The 22,101-nt window shown below is 46.4% G+C and overlaps 1 protein-coding gene across 6 annotated transcripts in view; it reads left to right on the forward strand.

Annotated features, from left to right (window-relative positions):
• Window positions 1-22,101, forward strand: part of EGFL6 (EGF like domain multiple 6) — a 98,339-nt gene that overhangs the window by 69,305 nt on the left and 6,933 nt on the right. For 4 of the 6 annotated variants that reach the window (XM_032330302.1, XM_032330298.1, XM_032330300.1 and 1 more), the window contains 7 exons: window positions 494-613; window positions 3,896-4,015; window positions 6,707-6,841; window positions 8,596-8,718; window positions 17,495-17,821; window positions 18,904-18,981; window positions 20,779-20,883. In XM_032330302.1, coding sequence (XP_032186193.1) covers window positions 494-613; window positions 3,896-4,015; window positions 6,707-6,841; window positions 8,596-8,718; window positions 17,495-17,821; window positions 18,904-18,981; window positions 20,779-20,883 — 1,008 coding nt within the window. The remainder of the gene's footprint in view (window positions 1-493; window positions 614-3,895; window positions 4,016-6,706; window positions 6,842-8,595; window positions 8,719-17,494; window positions 17,822-18,903; window positions 18,982-20,778; window positions 20,884-22,101) is intronic. The other 2 variants (XM_032330299.1, XM_032330301.1) reach the window with 2 other exon arrangements.

Raw genomic sequence — 22,101 nt, forward strand, 5'->3', positions numbered from 1 at the left:
AGCCTCATTGCTGTATGATATTCCTTTGCATGAGGATACAGGTCCGCTCTCCTCTCCTGCCCTCTGCAGGGAGCGGTAGGATTCTCTGCAGCCCGGGGCTGTTGAGGATAGCGCTGCTGCGATCCTCTCAGTCCGCATCTTCTCGGCGGGCGCCCGTCCGCATTGCTGTTGGGGGTCCGCCCGGGAGTGGCATCGCTAGGTCATGCGTATCCGTGTCTCTGGCTACAACAGATTCTGCCAAACAGCTTCCCAAAGTGCTTCTGCCCCTTTGCCTTCCCTCCGTCACTGTACGATCGTCCTGTTTGCCCCACATCCTCATTAGTCCTTCAGAACGGAGTTTTTCTGATAATTGGAGAAGAGGCGAGTCATTGGCCCACGAAATCCGCCCCCCACCCGACCGCCACCAGCGGGGTCCAGGGAAGCCAGCCCAGCCCTCCGTCCTGATGTTTCCCGATGTAGTTAGCCTCTCTTCTGTTCTGCCTGCCCCCTGCAGATGTGAACGAGTGTGGAGTAAAGCCTCGGCCGTGCCAACACCGATGTGTGAATACGCACGGCAGCTACAAGTGCTTTTGCCTCAGCGGCCACGTGCTTATGCCGGACGCCACATGTGCGAGTAAGTTCCAGCCGCCGGGCTGCCTGCAGTCCTCCTTCGAGACCAGATGTTCGCAACCATAGGAACAATTTCTTTTAAAAATCATGGTAAAATAGGGACGCCTGGGTGGCTCAGTTGGTTAAGCAGCTGCCTTTGGCTCGGGTCATGATCCCAGCGTCCTGGGATCGAGTCCCGCATCGCATGGGGCTCCTTGCTCGGCCAGGAGCCTGCTTCTCCCTCTGCCTCTGCCTGCCATTCTGTCTGCCTGTGCTTGCTCTCTCGCCCACTCTCTCTGATAAATAAATAAAATCTTTTAAAAAATAAATAAATAAATAAATAAATAATAAAAAAATAAAAATCATGGTAAAATAAATATAACATGAAAGTCACCATTTGAAACCATACATTTCCATGGCATTTAGTACATTTACGATGTTGTACAACTACCACCACTGTCTAATTCTAGAACATCCTCCTCACCCCAAAAGAAAACCCTGTGCCCATGAGCGATCATTTCCCATTCCTCCTCTCCAGCGCCCTGCCCCCGCCACCGCCACCGCCACACCCACTAATCTGCTTTCTGTCTCTCTGCATTTGCCTATCCTGGACATCTGCGTTTTTTTTGTTTTTTTTTTAAGATTTTATTTATTTATTTGCCAGAGAGAGTGAGCACAGGCAGACAGAGAGCAAGGCAGAGGCAGAGGGAGAAGCAGACTCCCCGCTGAGCAGGGACCCCGATGCGGGACCCGACCCCAGGACGCTGGGACCATGACCCGAGCCAAAGGCAGCTGCCCAACCAACTGAGCCACCCAGGCGTCCCGACACCTGCTTTTTAAATAAAGAGGCGAACTGGGGAGAAAAATAAATTTCATGTCTCTGTATATGTAGGGCATTGGGGGTTTCTTCATGAAAATAAGCATATTGATTTAGGGAGGTGATAGATTTAAATTCCATTTGGGGACATCAGTTCTTCCCAACTGCCTTTCTCACGCCCCTTGCCCTGTGCTCACAGATTAGTGACTCTTGTTGGAAATACATTCCAATTCACATTCCTGAAAAGAAAAGCCTTTCTGTGATAAAGAGAAACCCATGTCCTGAGGGAGGTAAGAGTATATCCATTCATTTATCCAAAGGGAATCAGGTTTACTGTTACAGCTGAAAGGCAGACCTGTCCTCCCCGCCTGTCTCCCTTCCTCGTCTTTCCCCCCCACCCTCCCCCTCCCCCTCCCCCAACCTCTTATGGCTTCTGCCGGCTTCCTGTGCTTACGGAGTTACAGACTTCTTGCCCATCTGGGGCTTTGCCACAGTTACACAGTCTTGGCTAGTGCATGGTTTGACGCTCCCCTGGCTTGTCCTTCTGTTTTCCGCCCTTGGTCAAGGGCCCCAACACCACCAGTCACCTAGATCCTCTGTTGGCAAGGAGGCTTAGGAGAGAAGGCAGACATTCAAATAAAAAATCCTTATTGTTAAATAAAAGTTACATGAATGTGGTAAAAAAAAAAATCCTTATTGTACTAAATGAAACAGAAACCCACAAGAGACAAATATGTTTATAATATATATGATATTATATATAAATATTATGTACTTGAATGAAATCTTGTAAGGTGAGCAACCGTGTAACCACTACCAAAGAGAACTTTGCCAGAACCCCCCTCCCTACCGCATCATGGGAACCACTGGCTAGGTGTTTATGTTGATCACTTAACATTTTTTTTTTAAGATTTTATTTATTTGTCAGAGAGAGCGAGCGAGCACAGGCAGACAGAGAGGCAGGCAGAGGCAGAGGGAGAAGCAGACTCCCTACCGAGCAAGGAGCCCGATATGGGACTCGATCCCAGGACCCTGGGATCATGACCTGAGCCGAAGGCAGCCACTTAACCAAGTGAGCCCCCCAGGTGTCCCCATTTAACATTTCTAAAAAGATCTATGCTAATGGATGTTTTGAAACACTCCATGAAGGCCAAATCGGTGCCAAAAAAGGTATGTTTTCCCAAATGGAAGGATAGAATTAGAGAAATGTTGAAGACTACGTTTAAAAGAAGACAACTAAAGAGAAAAGAGAATGAATGAGAAATGTTGTCATCGGTAGGTATTCGTTACATTACTTTGACATGTGTATCCATCTTTGTACCTTCTTTGTCTATTTCTGGATGTGGAAGGGTTGCTCGGACACCCAGTTTAGAACTCAATGCGTCCAGGTCAAACCTGGACCTCTCCTGATTTTATTTCACCTGACTCCTGGCAGTTTCTTTTGTCCTGCTGGATGATTTGATATGTTATGGATGGTGCTGGATAAAGGGGGCGTATTCACTACACTTCCCTGTAGGAGACACCAGTGATCCATATATAGTAGACTTTTGCTAAGGAAATACATTTTTGTGGGATAAGCTGTGTTTAGCAACAAGTAACAGAAAAATCCACCTAAATTATCTCATTTACTAAAAAAAAAAAGCCGGAAGCAGGCAATTCCAGAACAGCTCAGTAAGGACTCACTCTCTGCCATCCTCAGGGTGCTGATTTTATCCTCACACTTGTGACCTCATAGTCACAAGACGGCTGCCCCAGCTCCAGATATCACGTGTACATTTAAGGGAGGCCTGATAAAGGGGAGAGGAATAATGCCAGTGAATGAATGACTCTTTCATGCTTGCCCCTTTCATCATGCAGCAGCATCTTTTCCAGAAGCCCTGCTTCTGCCAGCAGGCTCATCTTTATATCTCTTTTGGCCGTAGCTAGATCTTATGGCCACCCACTGTCGCTCCAAGGAAAGCTGGGATGAAGATAAGTAACTGGCTTTCCTGCCTCAATGATGGGAGTGGTGAGAGAAAGAGGGCTCCTGGATGGATTGGGGCAGCCAGTCAGTCATATTCGCCACATGTTTTCACATAGGCGTGGAAATGACCAGGTCTCGTGACCTGAGTGGCTCTCATTGAGGCTAGGTATATATGGAGAGATCTATAGAAGGGATTTTCTTTTCCCCAATAACTCAGATCGGTCATCCCCATCCGAGGTTGCATTTCTGCCTAGAGAGGCCTATGGGTGACAGAAAGGTGTGATAAGAGAATGTACGAGAGAAGGATGCAGCCTTTGGTGACCGAGGGGTGCCTGCCTACAGAACAGACCGTGGCATCAGCAAGATGCCACCCTCGCCCAGATGCCATGGGGGTCTTGGACCGTGATGCTCATTCTGTAATACATTCTGTGTATGACCCCGAATGTCCTAGAATGCAGAGATCCTTTCTCAGTGAGAGCTTTTTACCAGCTCAAGAGGGGAAGGCTAACGCTTATGTCCATTTTCAGACTCCAGGACGTGTGCCATGGTGAGCTGCCAGTATGCCTGTGAGGACACGGAGGAGGGGCCGCGCTGCCTGTGTCCGTCCCCGGGCCTCCGCCTGGCCCCCAATGGAAGAGTTTGTACAGGTAGAGCTGCCTGGCTCACCTCCACGCCTCCTTCCCCCTCTACTGCGTTCCTTCTCTGTCATTCGGCACGATCTGCTTGTTGACTAGACTGAAAGCTCCTGAAAATACAGATTTCTGCCCATTTCTGATCCAGTTGGCCACATAGGCTCTAGACACACTTTGGGATGCTAGACAGAACACTCCTCTGTTCCTTGGGGATTATCTAAGGCCCTAGTGGAAAAGGGATAGAGGTCATTTTACTTTAGCATATTTACCCTGCCTGTTTCACTTCCACTAGCATAGAAACCTGCTACTCACTGTCATTCAGTGAATAAAATCCCAAGGGCCATTGGTCTCCGTTTTGGGTTCCAGCTCATATGTTCCTACAAAAATGCAGTTACTTAGTTTTTGTTTTTAGATCTAAGACTGTTGAGAACAGTATGTCCTTTCTGCGTTGAGTTAGCAAGTAACCAACTTCCCCTTGCCTTTAAAGGTTGCTCTAAATGAGCTGAACTAAGTATTCCAAAATCATTTCTCTTGGAGGGATGAGCAAACTGGATCCACGGTGTTAAAGGAGGAGACAGAGCCCTCCTTTCTAGCTTGGAGTTCAGTCAAACCAATGGATTAGAACTTCGCTTTCTGGCTCTCCCCTGTCTTATTTTGTGTCTTAGTTTTGGGCCCCGCAGAAGCTGACCCTGAGCAAGTAGTTGATTGAGGAGGTGACCCCAGGGAACGCTCCTTGAGGAGGAGGTGAGGGAAAGCCCTGGGCAAATTTAAGGAGCAGATTAAACATGGGCGCCTGGGTGGCTCAGTGGGTTGGGCCTCTGTTTTCGGCTCAGGTCATGATCTCAGGGTCCTGGGATCAAGCCCCGCATTGGGCTCTCTGCTCAGCGGGGAGCCTGCTTCCCCCTTTCTCTCTGCCTGCCTCTTTCCCTACTTGTGATCTCTCCCTCTGTCAAATAAATAAATAGAATCTTTTAAAAAAAAAAAAAAAAGGAGCAGATTAAACATCTGTGCTCCTCTAGGAGGCAGGGGAAGCTGCCTCCAGGTTTTCCTCCTGGGTCAAGGGCACTGGGGATTTATGCACCAACTCCTGTTCTTTATTAACTGGGCACGTGCTGCTCTGGAACCTTGACTCCCCGGCATGCCCAGCCCAGCCTGGGTGAGTGTCACTGCACAAGGTCGCAGGTGCCGCCTTAGATAGAGAAAGGCTGTGTGCCACGGGCTATGGGTGGGGCAGTCACAGGTACCCTCATGGCTGGTGAAACACTTTTTGCCTTATTTCCCTTGTGGATCTGAACTATGTTTAGTAACCGAACTGTATATTCTCATCACTCTGTACTTACATGCAAGTGAGCACACAGCATTAAGAAGGACTATCACACTGAATCAGTGCTGGAAGAGTTGTTAATCTTTCTTATTTAAATAAGCAAATACCTGTGCAATTTAATGTTCTTCCTTGTTTACTGCAATAGAAGTATTTCTCAGTGCTGGATGTTTATTTATCCCAAATGTACATACCTTGATAAGCTGCATTTAGAAAGTTCAGCCAAATAGGTCCTGAATCAGTGAAATAGTTTTTTACAAAAAGCCCTGTAGGGGCACCTGGGTGGCTTAGTGGGTTAAAGCCTCTGCCTTCGGCTCAGGTCATGATCTCAGGGTCCTGGGATCGAGCCCCGCATTGGGCTCTCTGCTTGGCAGGGAGCCTGCTTCCTCCTCTCTCTCTCTGCCTGCCTCTCTGCCTACTTGTGATTTCTCTCTGTCAAATAAATAAATAAAATCTTTTTAAAAAATAAATAAATAATTTAAAAGCCCTTTAAAATTAAAATTTTGGCCCTGCTCTTTGAGAATAATCTGATTTCATTAGATTCATAGGGTTTGGCATTCCTCAGTAAAATAAGATATATACAAGACTCATTCTTGACCAAACTGAAGCCAATTTTTCCTCACCTTTGATTTGACGAGTGTCATTTTTATTGAAGGGAAAGATAATTTGCACAAAAGTGGTCCCTGAAAAATTATTTTGGTCAATCCAATATGTATTTAATCTTTTAAGAATGCAAAGAGAACAGTAAGCCAGTACTAACTTGCATGTTTACCCACAGGGCCAAATTAACAACATAAAACATCTATTCGATTTGACAGCTTAAAGTGAAAGCAAAGCCTGAGTCTGGATATTTGGGTCAGCATAGCCACGTGCCCCTCAGTAGCCTAACTCTCAAGAAAAGCAGGGAAGCCTGTTGTCTGCTCAAGTTCCATCCCGACATCATTACGCTTGACCCACAATTTATGTTTAAAGGTAGTTGTAGCAAACCATGGCTCTGGTATTTGGGTCAGTATCGTAGGAGCCCTGGGGGAACTGGCCGATGAAATCATTCTTCCATAGAAGACAACCTTGAAGGTGTGTATCCAGTTTGCTTAACATGTAGTTACCTGACTTAGTTTTCAAAAGTTGTGTACGCTATAATAGCTGGAAAAATAATTCCATCAACGAGCACATCATGTCTCTGTGCCAAGTGCCAGCCATACGCTCCCTGCCCCAGGAGAGATGGGGATGTGAGTAGCCACGTGGCAGAGAGATGATGTCTCAAAAACAAGATGTGCAACGTGACGGAAACACACTGCGTGTGTGTCGGTGTGAGCATGCACACGTGTCTTAAAGGGAGAGTGCTTTTCTTGCCATCGCTAACACCTTCTGGTTCTCCATCCTAGACATTGACGAATGTGCCTCCGGTAAAGCCGTGTGCCCTTACAATCGAAGATGTGTGAACACATTCGGAAGCTACTACTGCAAATGTCATGTTGGTTTCGAACTGAAATACACCAGGGGCCGGTATGACTGTGTAGGTAAGAATCGGTGTCTTTTTCTTCTGCCGTCTCCCCAGCAGACCTGTAGGCTTTGTCTGCAGGTGTTCGGGTGTCAGTTCAGTCTAAACTTGAACAATCTACTGTCCCGACCAGTTGAACAATACAGTTTGTTTGTTTGTTTGTTTCTGGCTTTTACAGAACTCTAGTGAGATGAATTAGGTAAAGCCAGGTCAGTAAAGGTCTAAAGTAAGGGACTGCCTTGTTTCTAGTTCTGCTTTGGGGGCAAATATCTTGAGATGATTTTTGTGGATTTTTTAAAAATTGGGTTAGTTTTCTTTTTAATTTTGGATTCCCTGGATACATATCTAAAAAAAAGGAACTAGAAAGCACAAAAGGAAGAATAAAAAGGCCCTTTTGGTCTTGATCTCAGTCATCTGTTCATAATAGTTTCCTTTGCAGGTGGCTTTAGAAAAATATGTGAGGGGGCTGAAGGCACAGTCTCTTTCCTTCTTCGGCCCTGTCGTGGTTCAAACTCCAAATCCCCTAAAATGTTTTGTGGGTCACCGAAGCCACTCTCTGATAAGATTCTGGTCTCAGTCAGCTCATGGCCTGTTTTGTGTGAAATAAACTACCTTGGCCTTTAGTGAAGGGATTCCAAGCCTCAATGTGCAAGTGAAGGGGGTGTCTGGGAGCCCTTAGACACACTCACATCGCCCTTGCTACAACGCAGGATGGGGCCTGCCCTACAGTGAAGGGAGATCCGGGCGCCCTGTAGATGCCTCTCTGTGTAGCATGTAGAGCAAATGTGTGTATAATGGGAACGCTGGTGGGTTGGGGGGAAAGTAGGATTTCATTCAACACCCCCATCCAGAGCATCCTGAAGCCTCCACATCCATTTGCACTCAGATCCTTTGAAACACAGAGGCTGGCATACACAGGCTCATAAAATCCATGTTTCTTGGGGGCTTGGCCCCCAGGCCCTGCTGCAGACACCCGGCTCCGCTCTGTAGCACCACAAAGCTGCATCACAAAGAAACCTGTTCGCTGATACCTAGGGGGTTTTCCCACCCCTGTTTGGACGGGGTGGGAAAGCACACGGGGAGCTTCCAAGGGAAATGCATCTTGGGATTCTAAGTGAGTAAGATTAGCATCTGAGCTCCTTTGGTGGCTAAATTTGAAACAATGGACTATTTTGTGGGCACACGTCTCCCAAAGCGTGGAGAGCAGGTGAGATGGAGAAGAGGGCTAATGAGCTGCTCGATCAGGTAGGATTCGGCCAACTTTCCTGGCCTCCATCCAGCAGACGAGCTTGGACCAGCCTGACCCGGCTCCCGGCAGCTTTGAACAAAATGCCTATGAGTTCAGATGATGTCAGCGGTTCAGAGCCCCCTTATCCTTTGTTGGTTAGGCGTCCCAAGCCCTTCCACATACAGAATTTATTTTCTAATACTGTTACTTCTGAATTAGACGGATGAAAAAGTTAACAAAGAAACTTGAACATCTTACAGATTTCAGTGGTGTTGATAAGCATTCGGGGTTACCACGGGGGCAGTGGGCTGCGAGGAGCTCCCCCCAGCTCCCCGCCGTGTGCTAGCGTCAGGCTGAGGCCAGGCTCTGCGCCAAGGCGTTGGTTCTGAACACCTCTCAGTTCTTAGGCCCCACTCGGTTCGTTTGGCAGTGCTGGGTGGTTGGCCCCGGGGTTGCTCGAGTGACGGTCTTAGAGTAGGTATGAGGTCATCTTCTAGCAAGCCCTCCTGCCACAGACTTGTTCACGGGAACGTTCTCATTTTTAGATATAAACGAGTGCGCCATGAATACCCATACGTGCAGCCTCTACGCCAATTGCCTCAATACCCAAGGGTCCTTCAAGTGTAAATGCAAGCAGGGGTACAAAGGCAGCGGACTTAAGTGTTCTGGTAAGTAGCACTTGCTCGTGGCGTCTTAGCTATCCACAGGAAAGTGTTCCTGCCATATCTCCTTCCTTCCTCCCTTCATTTGTCTGTGTGTGTGTCTCTGTCTCTTGGTGCACGTGTGATAGCTTGTGCGTGCCCTATTTGAAAATTTTCACTCTGCCTCAGTCTTCTCCGCTGATCAGACCACACCTTCATCACTCACTGAAGTTGTGGGCACCGAACTTAAAGACCAGCAAAGGTCCTGGATATTTCTCTGGTCACAACTTACTTTCAGATACTGAAAATAAGCTTTAAGGACAAATGGCGCAATGTGAATGTTATCCGGCAGGATGGGGTAGGTTATGGTGCGGTAACAAGCCATCCTAAAACATCAGTGCCTCAGGACCACACACTTTTGAACCACATGAGTGCAAACTTCTTCCAGAACACACAACCAAAAGTACGATGAAGATGACGTCATTTTATCAGTCGTCCTCAAACCTACATTCACATTTTTTTAAAGGTTTTATTTCTTTAAAAAAAAAAAAAGATTTTATTTCTTTATTAGAGAGAGAGGACTAGCGGAGGAGGGGCAGAGGACGAGGGAGAAGCAGACTCCCCACTGATCAGGGAGCCCCACGCAGGGCTCGATCCCAGGACCCCGGGATCATGACCTAGGCCGAAGGTAGACACTTAACCGACTGAGCCATCCAGGCGTCCCTGATTCACAATTTTATCAAGAATCCCATTTTCCATGTTCATGAATTCCTTAATGCTTAGGTGCCAAAATCTTAAATTGATAAACCAAATGTATAACCAGAAAATGTCCCTGCTGTGAACAGCCAGGACAACAGTAGTGGGTTACTGCTCACTCATACTGTGTTCAGGGAGAGTTGTCCAGGGTTTCTTCTCAGTGTGGTCACTTAGGGAGCCACGTCGGCCGAGGCGCCATCATCCTAAGGCACCGCGGGATCAGTCTGAGGCCTTTGGTATTTGTCACGGCGGGGAAAGAAGCTCCGACAACCGCACAGTCGCTTTCGGTTCACTCAGCTTGGAAGTAGGCACGAAAAATACGTCATTCCCCGCCCCCCTTGTGCCCAAAAAGGAAACTGGAAGTCCCGAAGAGGACCGGAATGTGTACCAAGGCAGACTCCAGGGACGATGGTGCGGTTGCTGTCCTGGCAAGTGTCTCACAGCGTTGAGAGTCACACAGGTCTATCCGGCTGCCCTTGTCCCTTTTAGCGCCAGCTTATGGTGTGGCTGGGTGTGTTGACTGCCGCGACTCTGCTCCCCTGTGCGCCCTTAGCAGACCCCCCACATCTTCCGACACGTGCGGCTGCAGGCTCGGCCTTGACCTGTCCCGTGCCCTCGGGCGGCCAGTGGTCCAGATGACACAGCAGAGAGGCCGCTCCGATGGCAGACACAGTGTCCGCGCTGTGACCGACTCTGAGCAGCGGAGGTGTAAAGGCTCCCGGTGCCCCGTGGGCTGTGGCTGAGAGCGGCCGGACAGGAGTGTGTGCGGAAGGACGAGGAGGCGGGAAGTCACATCCTCTGAGGAAGGCCGGAAGGACCGGGCCGCGTCTCGTCTGGAAGAAACAGCGTGGAGGAGCATAAATGGTGCCCGCGCATATTTCAAGCGATTTGGCATAAATGCGACTGCCCAGAGGTGCCTGGGTGCCCCAGTCAGTGGAGCGTCTGCCTTTGCCTCAGGTCGTGATCCCGGGGTGGTAGGATCGAGTCCCGTGTGGGGCTCCCTGCTCAGCGGGGAGTCTGCTTCTCCCTCACCCTCTGTGATCTCTCTTGCGTTCTGTGTCTCTCAAATAAATAAATAAAATCTTAAAATATTTTTTAAAAAGGTGACTTCCCAAAGCGGACTGGGACCAATAGATGGAGGGTAGAGCCTATATTCTCTCTTACGAAGGCTGGCCAGGTGTCTGACAGCAGATGCCGGAGCCTGGCTGGGGGACACATTCTACCGCGCAGCCTCCCAGGCCGGGCTCCAAGCTCTCTCAGCAGGATTCCTGCCTTGGGCTGGAGGTGGGGTTACAGAGCCGGCTCCATCCCGCCGCCCCCCCCCCACCACGACCTTTAGTAAGTTGTCTTAACCTCTCTAAACTCCGCTTTCTCCTGCACACCTTGTGATGAGCCGGTCTGGGGGCACCCCCTGGCTTCAGCAAGGCAGGGTGGACAGTTCATGCAGATCTTAGCCCCGTGCCCCGGGCTCCCTGCACGTGGCCATGTGCTTTTTCTAGAGCACTGCTCAGTCCCTTTGCAAGGACAGCTCTCAACCAGTGCGCCCCAGGAGTCTGGACAAGTACCCTGAGTGGTCACAGGATGGGACAGTTCTGAAATGTGATCTACATTGGCTCCCAGATGTCCCCAGCAGGACTGAGCCCCTTACCCACAGCGATTTCCCACCCATTGAGGTATTGTCTTTAGCCTTCCCCCACATCTGCCTCCTGGAATCTCCTCCCATAAACCCCCCGCACCCAAATCCTTGGTATCTGTTTCCGGTTCTGCTTGGGGGAGCTCTCATTCAGACAGGTACCTCTCAAGCACATTGTGAGGTTCGCATCGAGGTAATCTAGGTAGAGAGCTTCGTTCTGCCGAGCACATAGTAGATGCTCGGTAAAGTTAGCTATGGTTATTGCTGTTCGTGCCAAGGGCCAGCTACTCCTCGGTCTGAAATTCTGTAATGGCAAATGCACAAATGCTGCACATGCAGAAGAGATGCCTCAGGAAAACACTTAATGCAGGAACCGGACAACTCACTCCACATACCCACCCCCAGCCCCAGACCTAAGAATCAAAGCAAAAACTGCCCAGAATAACCCTGGGGTCACCTTCCTTCCTGCTCAGTGAACCCCCTTGAAACTGTTTTTTAAGATTTTATTTATTTATTTTAGAGAGAGAGCTTGTGAGTGAGTGGATGGGCAGAGGGAGAGAGGGAATCTGAAGCAGACCCCCCACTCAGCATGGAGCCCAGTCTGGGGCTCAGTCTCCTGACCCTGAGCTCATTACCCGAGCCAAAATCAAGAGTCAGACACTTAACTGACTGAGCCCCACAGGCGCCCGCACAATGTGTTAATGTGTCCAAATGAAGGCAGTGTCCCAAAGCCTGCAGCCGGATGGTTGTTTGCTTTCCACATTTCCTATGTTGTCCCCTAGCGTTTTGAAATGATAAATCCCACATCAACACAAACATTTCTTAGGTTAAGTCTTCCGTTTTTCTTTGACCATCCAGCTTTAGGCGTATTCTTGGATAAAGCAAATATTTCCGTATTCTGTGGAACCTAAGATTCCTCACAATGTTCTGTTTGGTACCTTGAAACCATTCGTTCTGCCCATTCGTTCTGCCCATTCTGCAGCTGGATTTTTTCTTCATCTCTCACCAGAATGTTTATTTAAAAGAGAAAACTGTCTTTGGGTCATTCACCATATTACTTGCCCAGCCCTATCCATTCTGCTTTGATCCTTTGTAAAATAAATAGCCCTATCTCTGTTGAAAATTGATCTTAACAGACTCTTAACCACACTGCCGAAAGGATGGCCCCACATTCACTCTAACATGCATAGGAAAGTCATGCAAACAAAATTGAGAATCCCGTTCAGTTAGCTTGCTGCATTACAAAACATTATATTGTAAAATGTATTTGTGTGCGCATGAATTGCTGTCACATAACATACAGCACTGATAGAGCAACTTCTATTATGGATTCATTGTTTTTGCAGAAGTCCAGACTCCGTGTTGCAGTACGGAAGAGGAGTTAGGGGCATCCAGGTGGCTTGGTCAACTAAGCATTGGATTCTAGATTTCATGATCTCGGGGTCGTGAGATCCAGCCTGGAGTCAGGCTCCATGGAACCTGCTTCAGATTCTCTCTCTCTCTCTCTCTCCTCCTCCCCCGCCCCCAAGGGGGGAAAAAAAAGCAAGAGGAATTAGTAGACTGTTCTTGTGCACATATGTGCCCGGGGGATGGAGTACCTTTTAGGCAGACGTGTATGGTTTCTTCCTGGTCTAATATATGTGAGTATTAATACTACACTGTTAGATAATTTGGTCTTTTTTTTTTTTAGAGATTTTATTTATTTATTTGACAGACAGAGATCACAAGTAGGCAGAGAGGAAGGCAGGCAGAGAGAGAGGGGGAAGCAGGCTCCCAGCAGAGCAGAAAGCCTGATGCAGGGCTTGATCCCAGGACCCTGGGATCATGACCTGAGCTGAAGGCAGAGGCTTCAACCCACTGAGCCACTCAGGTGCCCCATAGATAATTTGGTCTTAATTTGACAGTAGCTCTACTCATTCTAAGCAAATCAAAACTTCAATATTACCTGACTTGGGTAGTGAGTCAATTTAGGAAAGGAAACGATGTCACTTTGTTACCAGGGGCATGGCTTCTGGAGCCACATTACCTTGACCTACTACCTGTGGGTTGTAAACAAGCAATTTCACCTTTAGGGCTCCAGTTTCCACATCTAAAAAATACAGATAATGATATCTAGCCCTTAGTATTCTTTTGATGGTTACATGAAATAATCCATACAAAAAAATGCCCATATAAAGGGCTTGGTTCCAGCCCAGAATATATCAAATGCTCGATAATTGTACACTAGTAGTAGGAGCGATCATGGCAATGGCTTCTTTAGCAGAATTCAACAATTGTTCCCATCAAAAGCATTTCCTTGGTTGTTAGAAATGTGCTCTTGATCTAATTCAATTTGTAGACCACATAGTTAAGATCACAGGCGTGGCTACAATGGGCCATTCCAACTTTCTTCTTTCGATTATAATGGAAACCTTAGACATTTGGAGGGATGGCCTGGAAAATACCTTTTTAACTCAGTAAAAGATTTTCGACATTCTGTTGATGAATTTTAAAACTAATAGCAAACAGGGGCGCCTGGGTGGCTTAGTCGGTTCAATGTCCAACTCTTGGTTTCGGTTCAGGTCATGATCTCAGGGTTGTGGGATCAAGTCCCGCACCGAGTTCTCTGCTCAGCACGCAGTCTGCCTCAGACACTCTCTCTCTCTCCCCATCTCCCTCCCTCTCTCAAATAAATAAAGAAATAAACAAAACCTTTTTATAAAAAAACAAATAAAAAGAGCAGCAAACAGGCCAAATATATGTTCTGCACTAATCTTAGTAATGGACATGTATTTGCCCATTTAAACCTCACAAAAACCCTATTCTTCCCCCAACTTTATAAATGGGTAAACTGAGGCAAAGAGGAGTCAAGTATTGGTTTGAGGACAAATGCCCAGAGGATGCAGGGAAGTGGGCTGCGGGGCTGTGTGCTTAAGCACAGGTTAGGTGTGTCCGTGACCTGTGGCTACTCCTCGGGGACGGAGAGCGCTCGTGGGCCACTCCACAGCAAGCTGCCGTGGCTCAGCCTTTCTGCCCTCCCAGCCCCGCCCTGTCTGCTGGGCCCCATGTCACAGTACTGTCCTCACCTATGATGTAGCCTCTCCTCCCAGCGCCGTGCGCAGAGTTCAGATGAGAGGAACCTTTCTCCTGCCGGGTGGTTTGAGATCATCTGATGATCCAAGCCCAGGTGAGGGAATGTCAGAGTCCTGTTCTCTTGGCAAAGATGATCTCACATCATAGTGATCTTCTCTAAAGTTAAGATTTTCAGGTAGGTAGAAGTTTTTGACAAAGTGGATATTTAGAGAACTCTCCAATCTCTCCGAAGAAAAAATGTCAGTAGAAGACGGGACTGTGATTCTGAAAACTTGAAATTCCCTGTTTTTAGGTCCGCGATCCCCACGCGTGCCAGTGACCCTCCGACTGTAACTTCTCCTCCCACGTGTTTATAGTCCCAAGAAGATGGTGCTTTAATCCAGAAATGTTTAAGGGACACAGTCACTGGTTAAATCAAGTTTGAAACAGCAGTATCTAGATAAAGCCACATCTATCAGGGCTCCTGGGTGGCTGAGTGGGTTAAAGACTCTGCCTTCGGCTTGGGTCATGATCCCAGGGTCCTGAGATTGAGCTCCGCATCTGGCTCTCTGCTCAGCGGGGAGCCTGCTTCCTCCTCTCTCTGCCTGCCTCTCTGCCTACTTGTGATCTCTGTCTGTCAAATGAATAAATAAAATCTTTAAAAAAAAAAAAAAAAGCCACATCTATCCATTCATAGTCATGCGTATGCCTAGCTTTTTTCCCTTGCCCCAGCTCTTTTTACATACTAAAGCGGTGAAATTGTTGACACCACAAAGGTTGTGATGGTTTGATTTTTTTTTTTTTTCCAATAGGAAAAAATTGAAACTTCAAAGCAGAAACTAAAAGTAGATGATTAGGTTTGCCTGATGTGGGTTGAAACCCTCTTCCCCACTATTTAGTAAAGGTCCTTAGTTTTATGTTACTGATTACATGAAGGAAATTTCCAGGGAATGAGTGTTTCCTGTTAATTTTTCATGTGAGGTCTTGGGAAAAGACTCAGGGAACTGTTGACAAAATTACACAGGGAACTGTTGACAAAATTACACCTCCAGAGGAAGGGCCATGTGATCAGCGCCTTCCAATCAAAGCTTAATATGCAGCCTCTTGTAGAGTGCATGAAACAGGCCATCCGAAGGTTGGGAAAAGGAGTAATGATACATAACTTGTATTACCAGTAGCTGGTTTCCAGCCCGTAAGTATGGACTGTCACGCTGATAAGCGGCTCGAACATTTCATTGAAAAGGGAAATGCAGCTCTTGCCATGATAGCTTTAGATTGATTTCAAACTGAAAGTGATGTGTTAATTAAGAGCATATATATGTTCAAAGCATTGTTCCTCCTTCTTTTGATTATCCCAAATATTGTAGACTTCTTCTCGTTTATTCTTCTATTCTTTGGTACAGATCGAATCAGCCAAATGGTGGGCAAGGAACTGAGTGAAAGAAGAGATTAGAAGATTTCTAAGACAGATATTCTAATAAAATCCCAATCCAGTTTCTTTTTCTAGAATTCTTTATAGGCACTGAACTTAATGCCTACTCCCTTATTTCATTTTCCTCTAAATTATGTCCAAGTAGTAGCATTGAGTGAACTGGTTCAGGTGTTATCAGACCCTTTCTTGCCTAGTCTTAGACTGGCACATGCCAAGGTATTTTATAAAAGGACAATATATCTGATTTTAGAGATCACTGTTTTTAGTTCTTTAAAAATTAACTTTTTTGGGGCACCTGGGTGACTCAGTTGGTTAGGCATCTGCCTTCAGCTCAGGTCATGATCCCAGGGTCCTGGGGTGGAGCCCCACGTTAGGCTTCCTGCTCAGTGGGGAGTCTGCTTCTCCCTCTCCCTTTGCCTGCTGCTCCCCCCCGCTTGTGCTCTCTCTCCCTGTCAAATAAATAAGTAAAATCTTTAAAAACAAAATTACCTTTTTTTTTTAATATCGGTTAGGTATTCTTAATTATCATGAGTAGATCCCTGGAAAAGGGGCTTGTATCTTTGGACCTTAGATCTCAAGGAATTTGAACCAGTCTAGAAAAAAAGTAATCCATAACCCTAAAACAGGAATAAACCTACCATGTACATAGGACTGGAAAATGAGTCACTCATCTTCTTGACCCTCCAGTTCTAACTTTGCCCCTGGTAGCTGAGTGACTTTAGGCAAGTGACTCAGCATCACCCAGTTGTGTCATCTACAGAACAGAGGTATTGGGCTAAATGACTGTTCTACCTCTTGTGTTCTTCCACACAAACATATTCTGCCTCCACCAGGGACAATTGGTTAAGGGGCGGGGGGCAGTAAGAGGAATCAACCTGGAAGTGTTGAGATTGTATATATATATTTTTAATTTTTATTTTATTCATATTTTAAATATATGTCTCATATATATATATATTAGAATTTTATTTACTTATTTGACAGAGCGAGAGAGGGAACACAGGCAGGGAGAGTGGGAGAGGGAGAAGCAGGCTTCCCATTGAGCAGGGAGCCCGACACAGGGCTCGATCCCAGGACCCCAGGATCATGACCTGAGCTGAACGCAGACGCTTAACTGACTGAGCCACCCAGGTGCCCTACTTTATACTTTTTAGAAGTGCATTTCTAAAAGCAACTTAATTTACTAGTGAGAAATAAAAAATGAGTGTAAGATAGTAGATACAGAAGCCTCTCTAAATATTCAATAAATAAAATTATTTAGTTTTAGATAGTAGTTGATTAAAGTGAAGAGATTCAAATGGGGAGAGAGAACAGAGAAGAAAAATTGGGTCTGTATACATTGAACCATAAATCACCACTTTTAGAGGTTATAAGTGGTCCATTATTGGAAGTTTATATGGTTCAAGCTATCGCTATCACTGTAATCTTAGAACATCAAATTTGGACAAATCAGTAGGTTGCCCGAACAACACCAGCTTTGAAGAACATCAGTATGAATGCAGAAAGAGTAGAGGACCTGGAAAACCCATCACTGTGGGATCTGTAGCCCACCTTGGGAGGAGAAAGTATTTATTTCACTGCAGTAACTTCTGAAGCAAAACAAAAGCATGTCCCCTAATGAAAGGTAGCTAAGATACTACCATAACATTGGAACTGCTTTAAATAGATGCAAAAATAGTTCTTCTAGAATATCAAGTGCTAGTGGGGCACTTGGCTGCCTCAGTTGATAAACCATGCACCTCTTGATCTCAGGGTCGTTGAATTCAAGCCCCATGGTGGGCATGGAGCCTACTTCAGAAACATCAAGAGGTAGAGCCTCATATGGGTTAATTCTGGAAACATTCATTTACCACACTTTAAATGTTACATTTTTCGTGAGGGACCCAATTAATAGCCAATGTGAAATGTCCCACCTTGATTGTTTATTTTAGTTATCCCTGAAAATTCTGTGAAGGAAGTCCTCAGAGCACCTGGTACCATCAAAGACAGAATCAAGAAATTGCTGGCTCACAAAAACAGCATGAAAAAGAAGGTAAAAATTAAAAATGTCATCACAGAACCTTCTGGAACTCCTGCTCCTAAGGTTAACTTGCGACTCCTCAACTCTGAAGAGACTGTTTCCAGAGCTAGGAACTCTAATGGAGGAAAAAAACAGAAGGACGGGAGAAAGAAAGAGGGGCTTGAGGATGAGGAAAAAAATGAGAAAGCCCTGAAGAACCACATAGAATGGGAGCAAAGCCTTCGAGGAGATGTGTTCTGTGAGTAACATTTTTGTTATTTTACACATTTTATGAAAAATGAGTTGTGACTTCTCCTGGCAAGTGAAAGAAGAAAAGACAGCTTTGTGCCTGAAGTAAAATTGGGTTCCACGCTGATCCTTAAGAAGCAGGGTTCTCTGTAAGCTCTGGAGAGCAATATCTTCAGCAAATCCCAAATCAAATTTGCTGCTGTGGGAAACGAGAGGATTCGTCTTTTCCCCTTTCAGGGGTAGGGTGGGGGGTGGGTTCCTATTCGATGCAGATTCTCTTTCTGCCCCCCACCAAGCACACTTGCTTACTCTACAAGCATAGTTGTCTGGCTACCTGGCTGTCCACACAGTGCACCCCCAAACCAGAGAGACCCCAGATCCAAGCAGATCTCCCAAGCTGTGCCTTTTCACTTCTTGAAGGCACTTTGAATCAGCCCGCTCATTGCAAGGGTCCTATCGCAGTGGCGTGGCTACAATCTAAAGGCCCAAATGACAGTTATAGGGAGAAACATTCTGTAGATGAGCTTAAGTTTCCCTATGAACTGGATGACTCTGCCCTTCTCAGTGGTTGCTCTGTGGGACCCCACCAGGAGTCTCAGCCCCTCCAGGGCAGTTTCTAGATAACCAACCACTGCGTGCACGTGCGTGCACACACATTCCCAGGCTAAGACTTTGCATTTCTTTCTCGCCAGGCGTTTGTTGCTGCCTGTTTTTTGCCTTGTGTGTCCTTGGCTCCATGGCTGTTAGATTTAACCAAATGAAAAGTAGACCCAGGCACACCTATCCAAGAGCTACCATACCAATGACATTATCGCCTCTAATAGAGTGAAAATCTCAAGAATGTATATTTCCAAACCCTGCTGAGAAGGGGCATGTTACTAGTGTAGATGCTTAGGACATCTTTGGAAAATGATGTTATAGAAAAGGGAAGTGAAACCAATGTGAATGCTTTGGGAATGTTAAGGAAACTCTGCTCTAACATATTCTATAATTAGAATACATGAGAAGAGTCTTACTCGGTCATCCATTCATTTCCTTCTTAGCGTATGAGGGTTCAGGGTTTTTCTTAACTTACCAAGTGTTCTTTATTAGCCCCTAAGGTGAATGAAGCAGGCGGATTGGGTCTGGTTCTGGTCGATGGAAAACTTACATCCAGACTCGAACACAAAGGTAAATACTTTTCCCCAAGCGTCTGCTCTTTGACAATGTCGCATGTCCTTTAATGTCTTTGTACGATGAGGTATGAATCACTGCTCCATTCCTAAACACCCGAGGGAAGAATCAGAACATCCTCACACACGGTGCAAGTATGAAAATAGTAGACCTTTATGTGATTAGTACCCGTGGTGACAATACAGTTTTCTCTCCACCCCTCCTGCCGGACACCTACAGTGATGGGTCGAGGCAGATAGTTTTATATTTGAAGATGGAAGAAAATGACTCAGTTGCTTTAACTTCAACACCTGAGGGCCCACAACATGCAAAGTACCACATTCCGGGCCCAAGCACCAGTGTCCCTTACCCATTGCCACAGTAGTGCTGCGTAACAAACCACCACAGACTCTCAGTGGCCTACAGTGATAGAAATTTCTTTTTGCTTAGGAGTCTGGATCAGGTGGGTAGTTCTGCTGATCTGAGCTGGCCGGGGTGGGGCTTACCCATGTCTGCAGTCAGCGTGGGCCGACTCAGTGACTTGGCGGATCTTAGCTGTGCCTCTTGCATGCCTGGGGCCTCAACTGGGATACCATGGCTGACTCACCTCTGCTCCAGGTGGTGTCTCATCCTCCAGTAGGCCAGCCAAGCTTGTTCTCGTGAAGCAGTGGCAAGGTTCCAAGGAAGCGAGTGGAAGCACTCAAGCCTTTTGAGGTCTAGGACTGGCTCAGCATCACTTCCATATTCTGTAAGCCAAGGCAAGTCACGAGGCTGAGCCAGACTTAAGCATTGGGAACGGTGCTACAAAGTTAAATTGCGAAGAACATGGCTACCAGGAGTCTTTTTTTTTTTTTTTTAAGATTTTTATTTATTTATTTGGCAGAGAGAGATCACAAGTAGACAGAGAGGCGGACAGAGAGAGAGGAGGAAGAAGGCTCCCCACTGAGCAGAGAGCCCGATGCAGGGCTTGATCCCAGGACCCCGAGATCATGACCTGAGCTGAAAGCAGAGGCTTTAACCCACTGAGCCACCCAGGCACCGCCCCCCCTTTTTTTTTAAGATCACAACAGTTTGTCCAGAAGGACCACACAGATTTAAACTGAAACAGAGTATCTGATTTGACACTGTCCTTAAGGCCATTTCATTTGCCATGATCTGTGTTCCATGCAGTTGTGGTGACTTTTTTAAATTAATATTTGTTAAGTAGAACCCCCGAATGCCAGATGGTTCAATAAAAGGCCACTAGGGAAATTTAAATGGAGAAATGTATTAGTCACAGGCCCTGGAGGATCATGGCACATAGCAAGGGCCACACGGGGAATTCGAGGCAGGGTGCTTAAAGAAAGACAGGACCTGGGGCACATGCCCTTATTAGCGTTCATGTATGGAGTGCTTTGGGGTTCCCGGGCTGAAGCTGGATTGGTCAGTTCAAACCAGAAAGATCAGGATCTTGTTGAGCTCCAAGGGAGTCTTATCAAAGGAGTTCACCCTTAGGGTCCCCTAAGAGGATGGCCCTGGGAGACAGGGCAGACTGTTGATCACAAGAACTGTTGGGAAGTCCTCTCAAAAACTTATATTTCCTTGTTATTCAGCAGGCTGCCCCTAGGGCTTGTACTGGCAAGAGGGGCAAAGGTCAGTTTTAGACTCCTGTAGGCTGTTTGGCCAAACAAAATGGCTACCAAGGCAGCAGCACCATGGAGTAGCTTAGCTCAGTGCTCGACAGCAACTGAAAACGTGGCGTGGCCTTCCCAAGCTCAAGATGTTAGATATGTTTCTAATACTCTTAATGATTATGAAATATAACCTTTTTCTTAGCAGATTTAAATATCTCAGTTGACTGCAGCTTTGACCATGGGGTCTGTGACTGGAAACAGGATATAGAGGATGACTTTGACTGGAATCCTGCTGATCGAGATAATGGTATTTAGATTTTACTCTTTTGTGCTCTGTGGTAGGACACAGGTAAAGAAGGCTCTCCAGTGACGTAGGGTTATTACTCTTATCTCTCCTTAGGTCAGGGTTGTTTGTCGTGTTTGGAAACTTTTAGACCTTTCTGAAATCTCCCCTGATGAGTGGCTAAGTTGGTTCAGCATATATACTCTGCCTTATCCCTCCTACCCCCACCCACCCACACCCAGGATGTTCTAGCAAAACTCTTCCATAGTAGTTCCTGCTGCTGAGAGAAAGAGATACTGGAATTCATGTACTTTTTTTTTTTTTTTTAAGATTTTTAAAGGAGAACTATTTTTTTAAAGTAATCTCTATGCCAATGTGGGGCTCAAACTCCTGACCCCAAGGTCCAGAGTTGCATACTCTACCAACTGGGCCAGCCAGGAGCCCCAAGTTCATGTGCATTTTAAGAGTATTGTGGGAAAGATAAAAAGAAATTGTTCCTTTTCCCCAGTTTGCCAGCTAATGGTGTGCTGTAGCTTCTGTTTTTGCTTTTCGTGGGAAAAATCTGGAAAGGAAATATGACCTTTACCTATACCTGAAGTTTTAGCAGAGTCACCCCTCAAAGTATCAATACCATAAGGAGCAATTGCTTACAGATTTCTTGCCGGCCACTTGGATCTTTCTCAACTTCAGCTCTGAGCTGTGGCATCCCAGCCCTTTCCAGTTGATTGAACTCTACTGATGGCCCCTATCTTTTCCCTTGGGTAGAGCATTTGGCTCGCAGCTCCCATTTGGAGCATAAATGGAATCCCTGTCTCCTGAGGCTAACGATGTGTTAGAGATAACAATGGGAAGTCCCCTGTTTACAAAGACGATTCACAAATGGCCCCAAAGTTCTCAGCCTTTGTGTCACTCAAAACGTACTTTCCTCCCTCCTGTGTCCCCGTCAGATCTCTAAGTGGGCTTGCCTTTCCCTACATAGTTAAATAGAAGAAACACAGGATGAATCAGCATTTTTAGAAGGATGAAATCTCAAGGACAGGTCAACATGGGCTTTAGCTGAGAGAGAAGGGGAAATCTGCCACAGTGGGTCACCGAAGAGAGGGTGTCACTGGCAGAGGGGCTAGGTAAATGCACGATGCCTACATTTCAGATAAGCAAGAAGTATTTTTCAGTATATCTCAGACATGCTCCTTAACTGAAATGCAGCCTCTCCTGAGTGTGCTTATCTTTAGTTGCTGAATC

The sequence above is a fragment of the Mustela erminea genome, chromosome X (genome assembly GCF_009829155.1).
Source record: "Mustela erminea isolate mMusErm1 chromosome X, mMusErm1.Pri, whole genome shotgun sequence".
Lineage (NCBI taxonomy): Eukaryota > Metazoa > Chordata > Mammalia > Carnivora > Mustelidae > Mustela > Mustela erminea.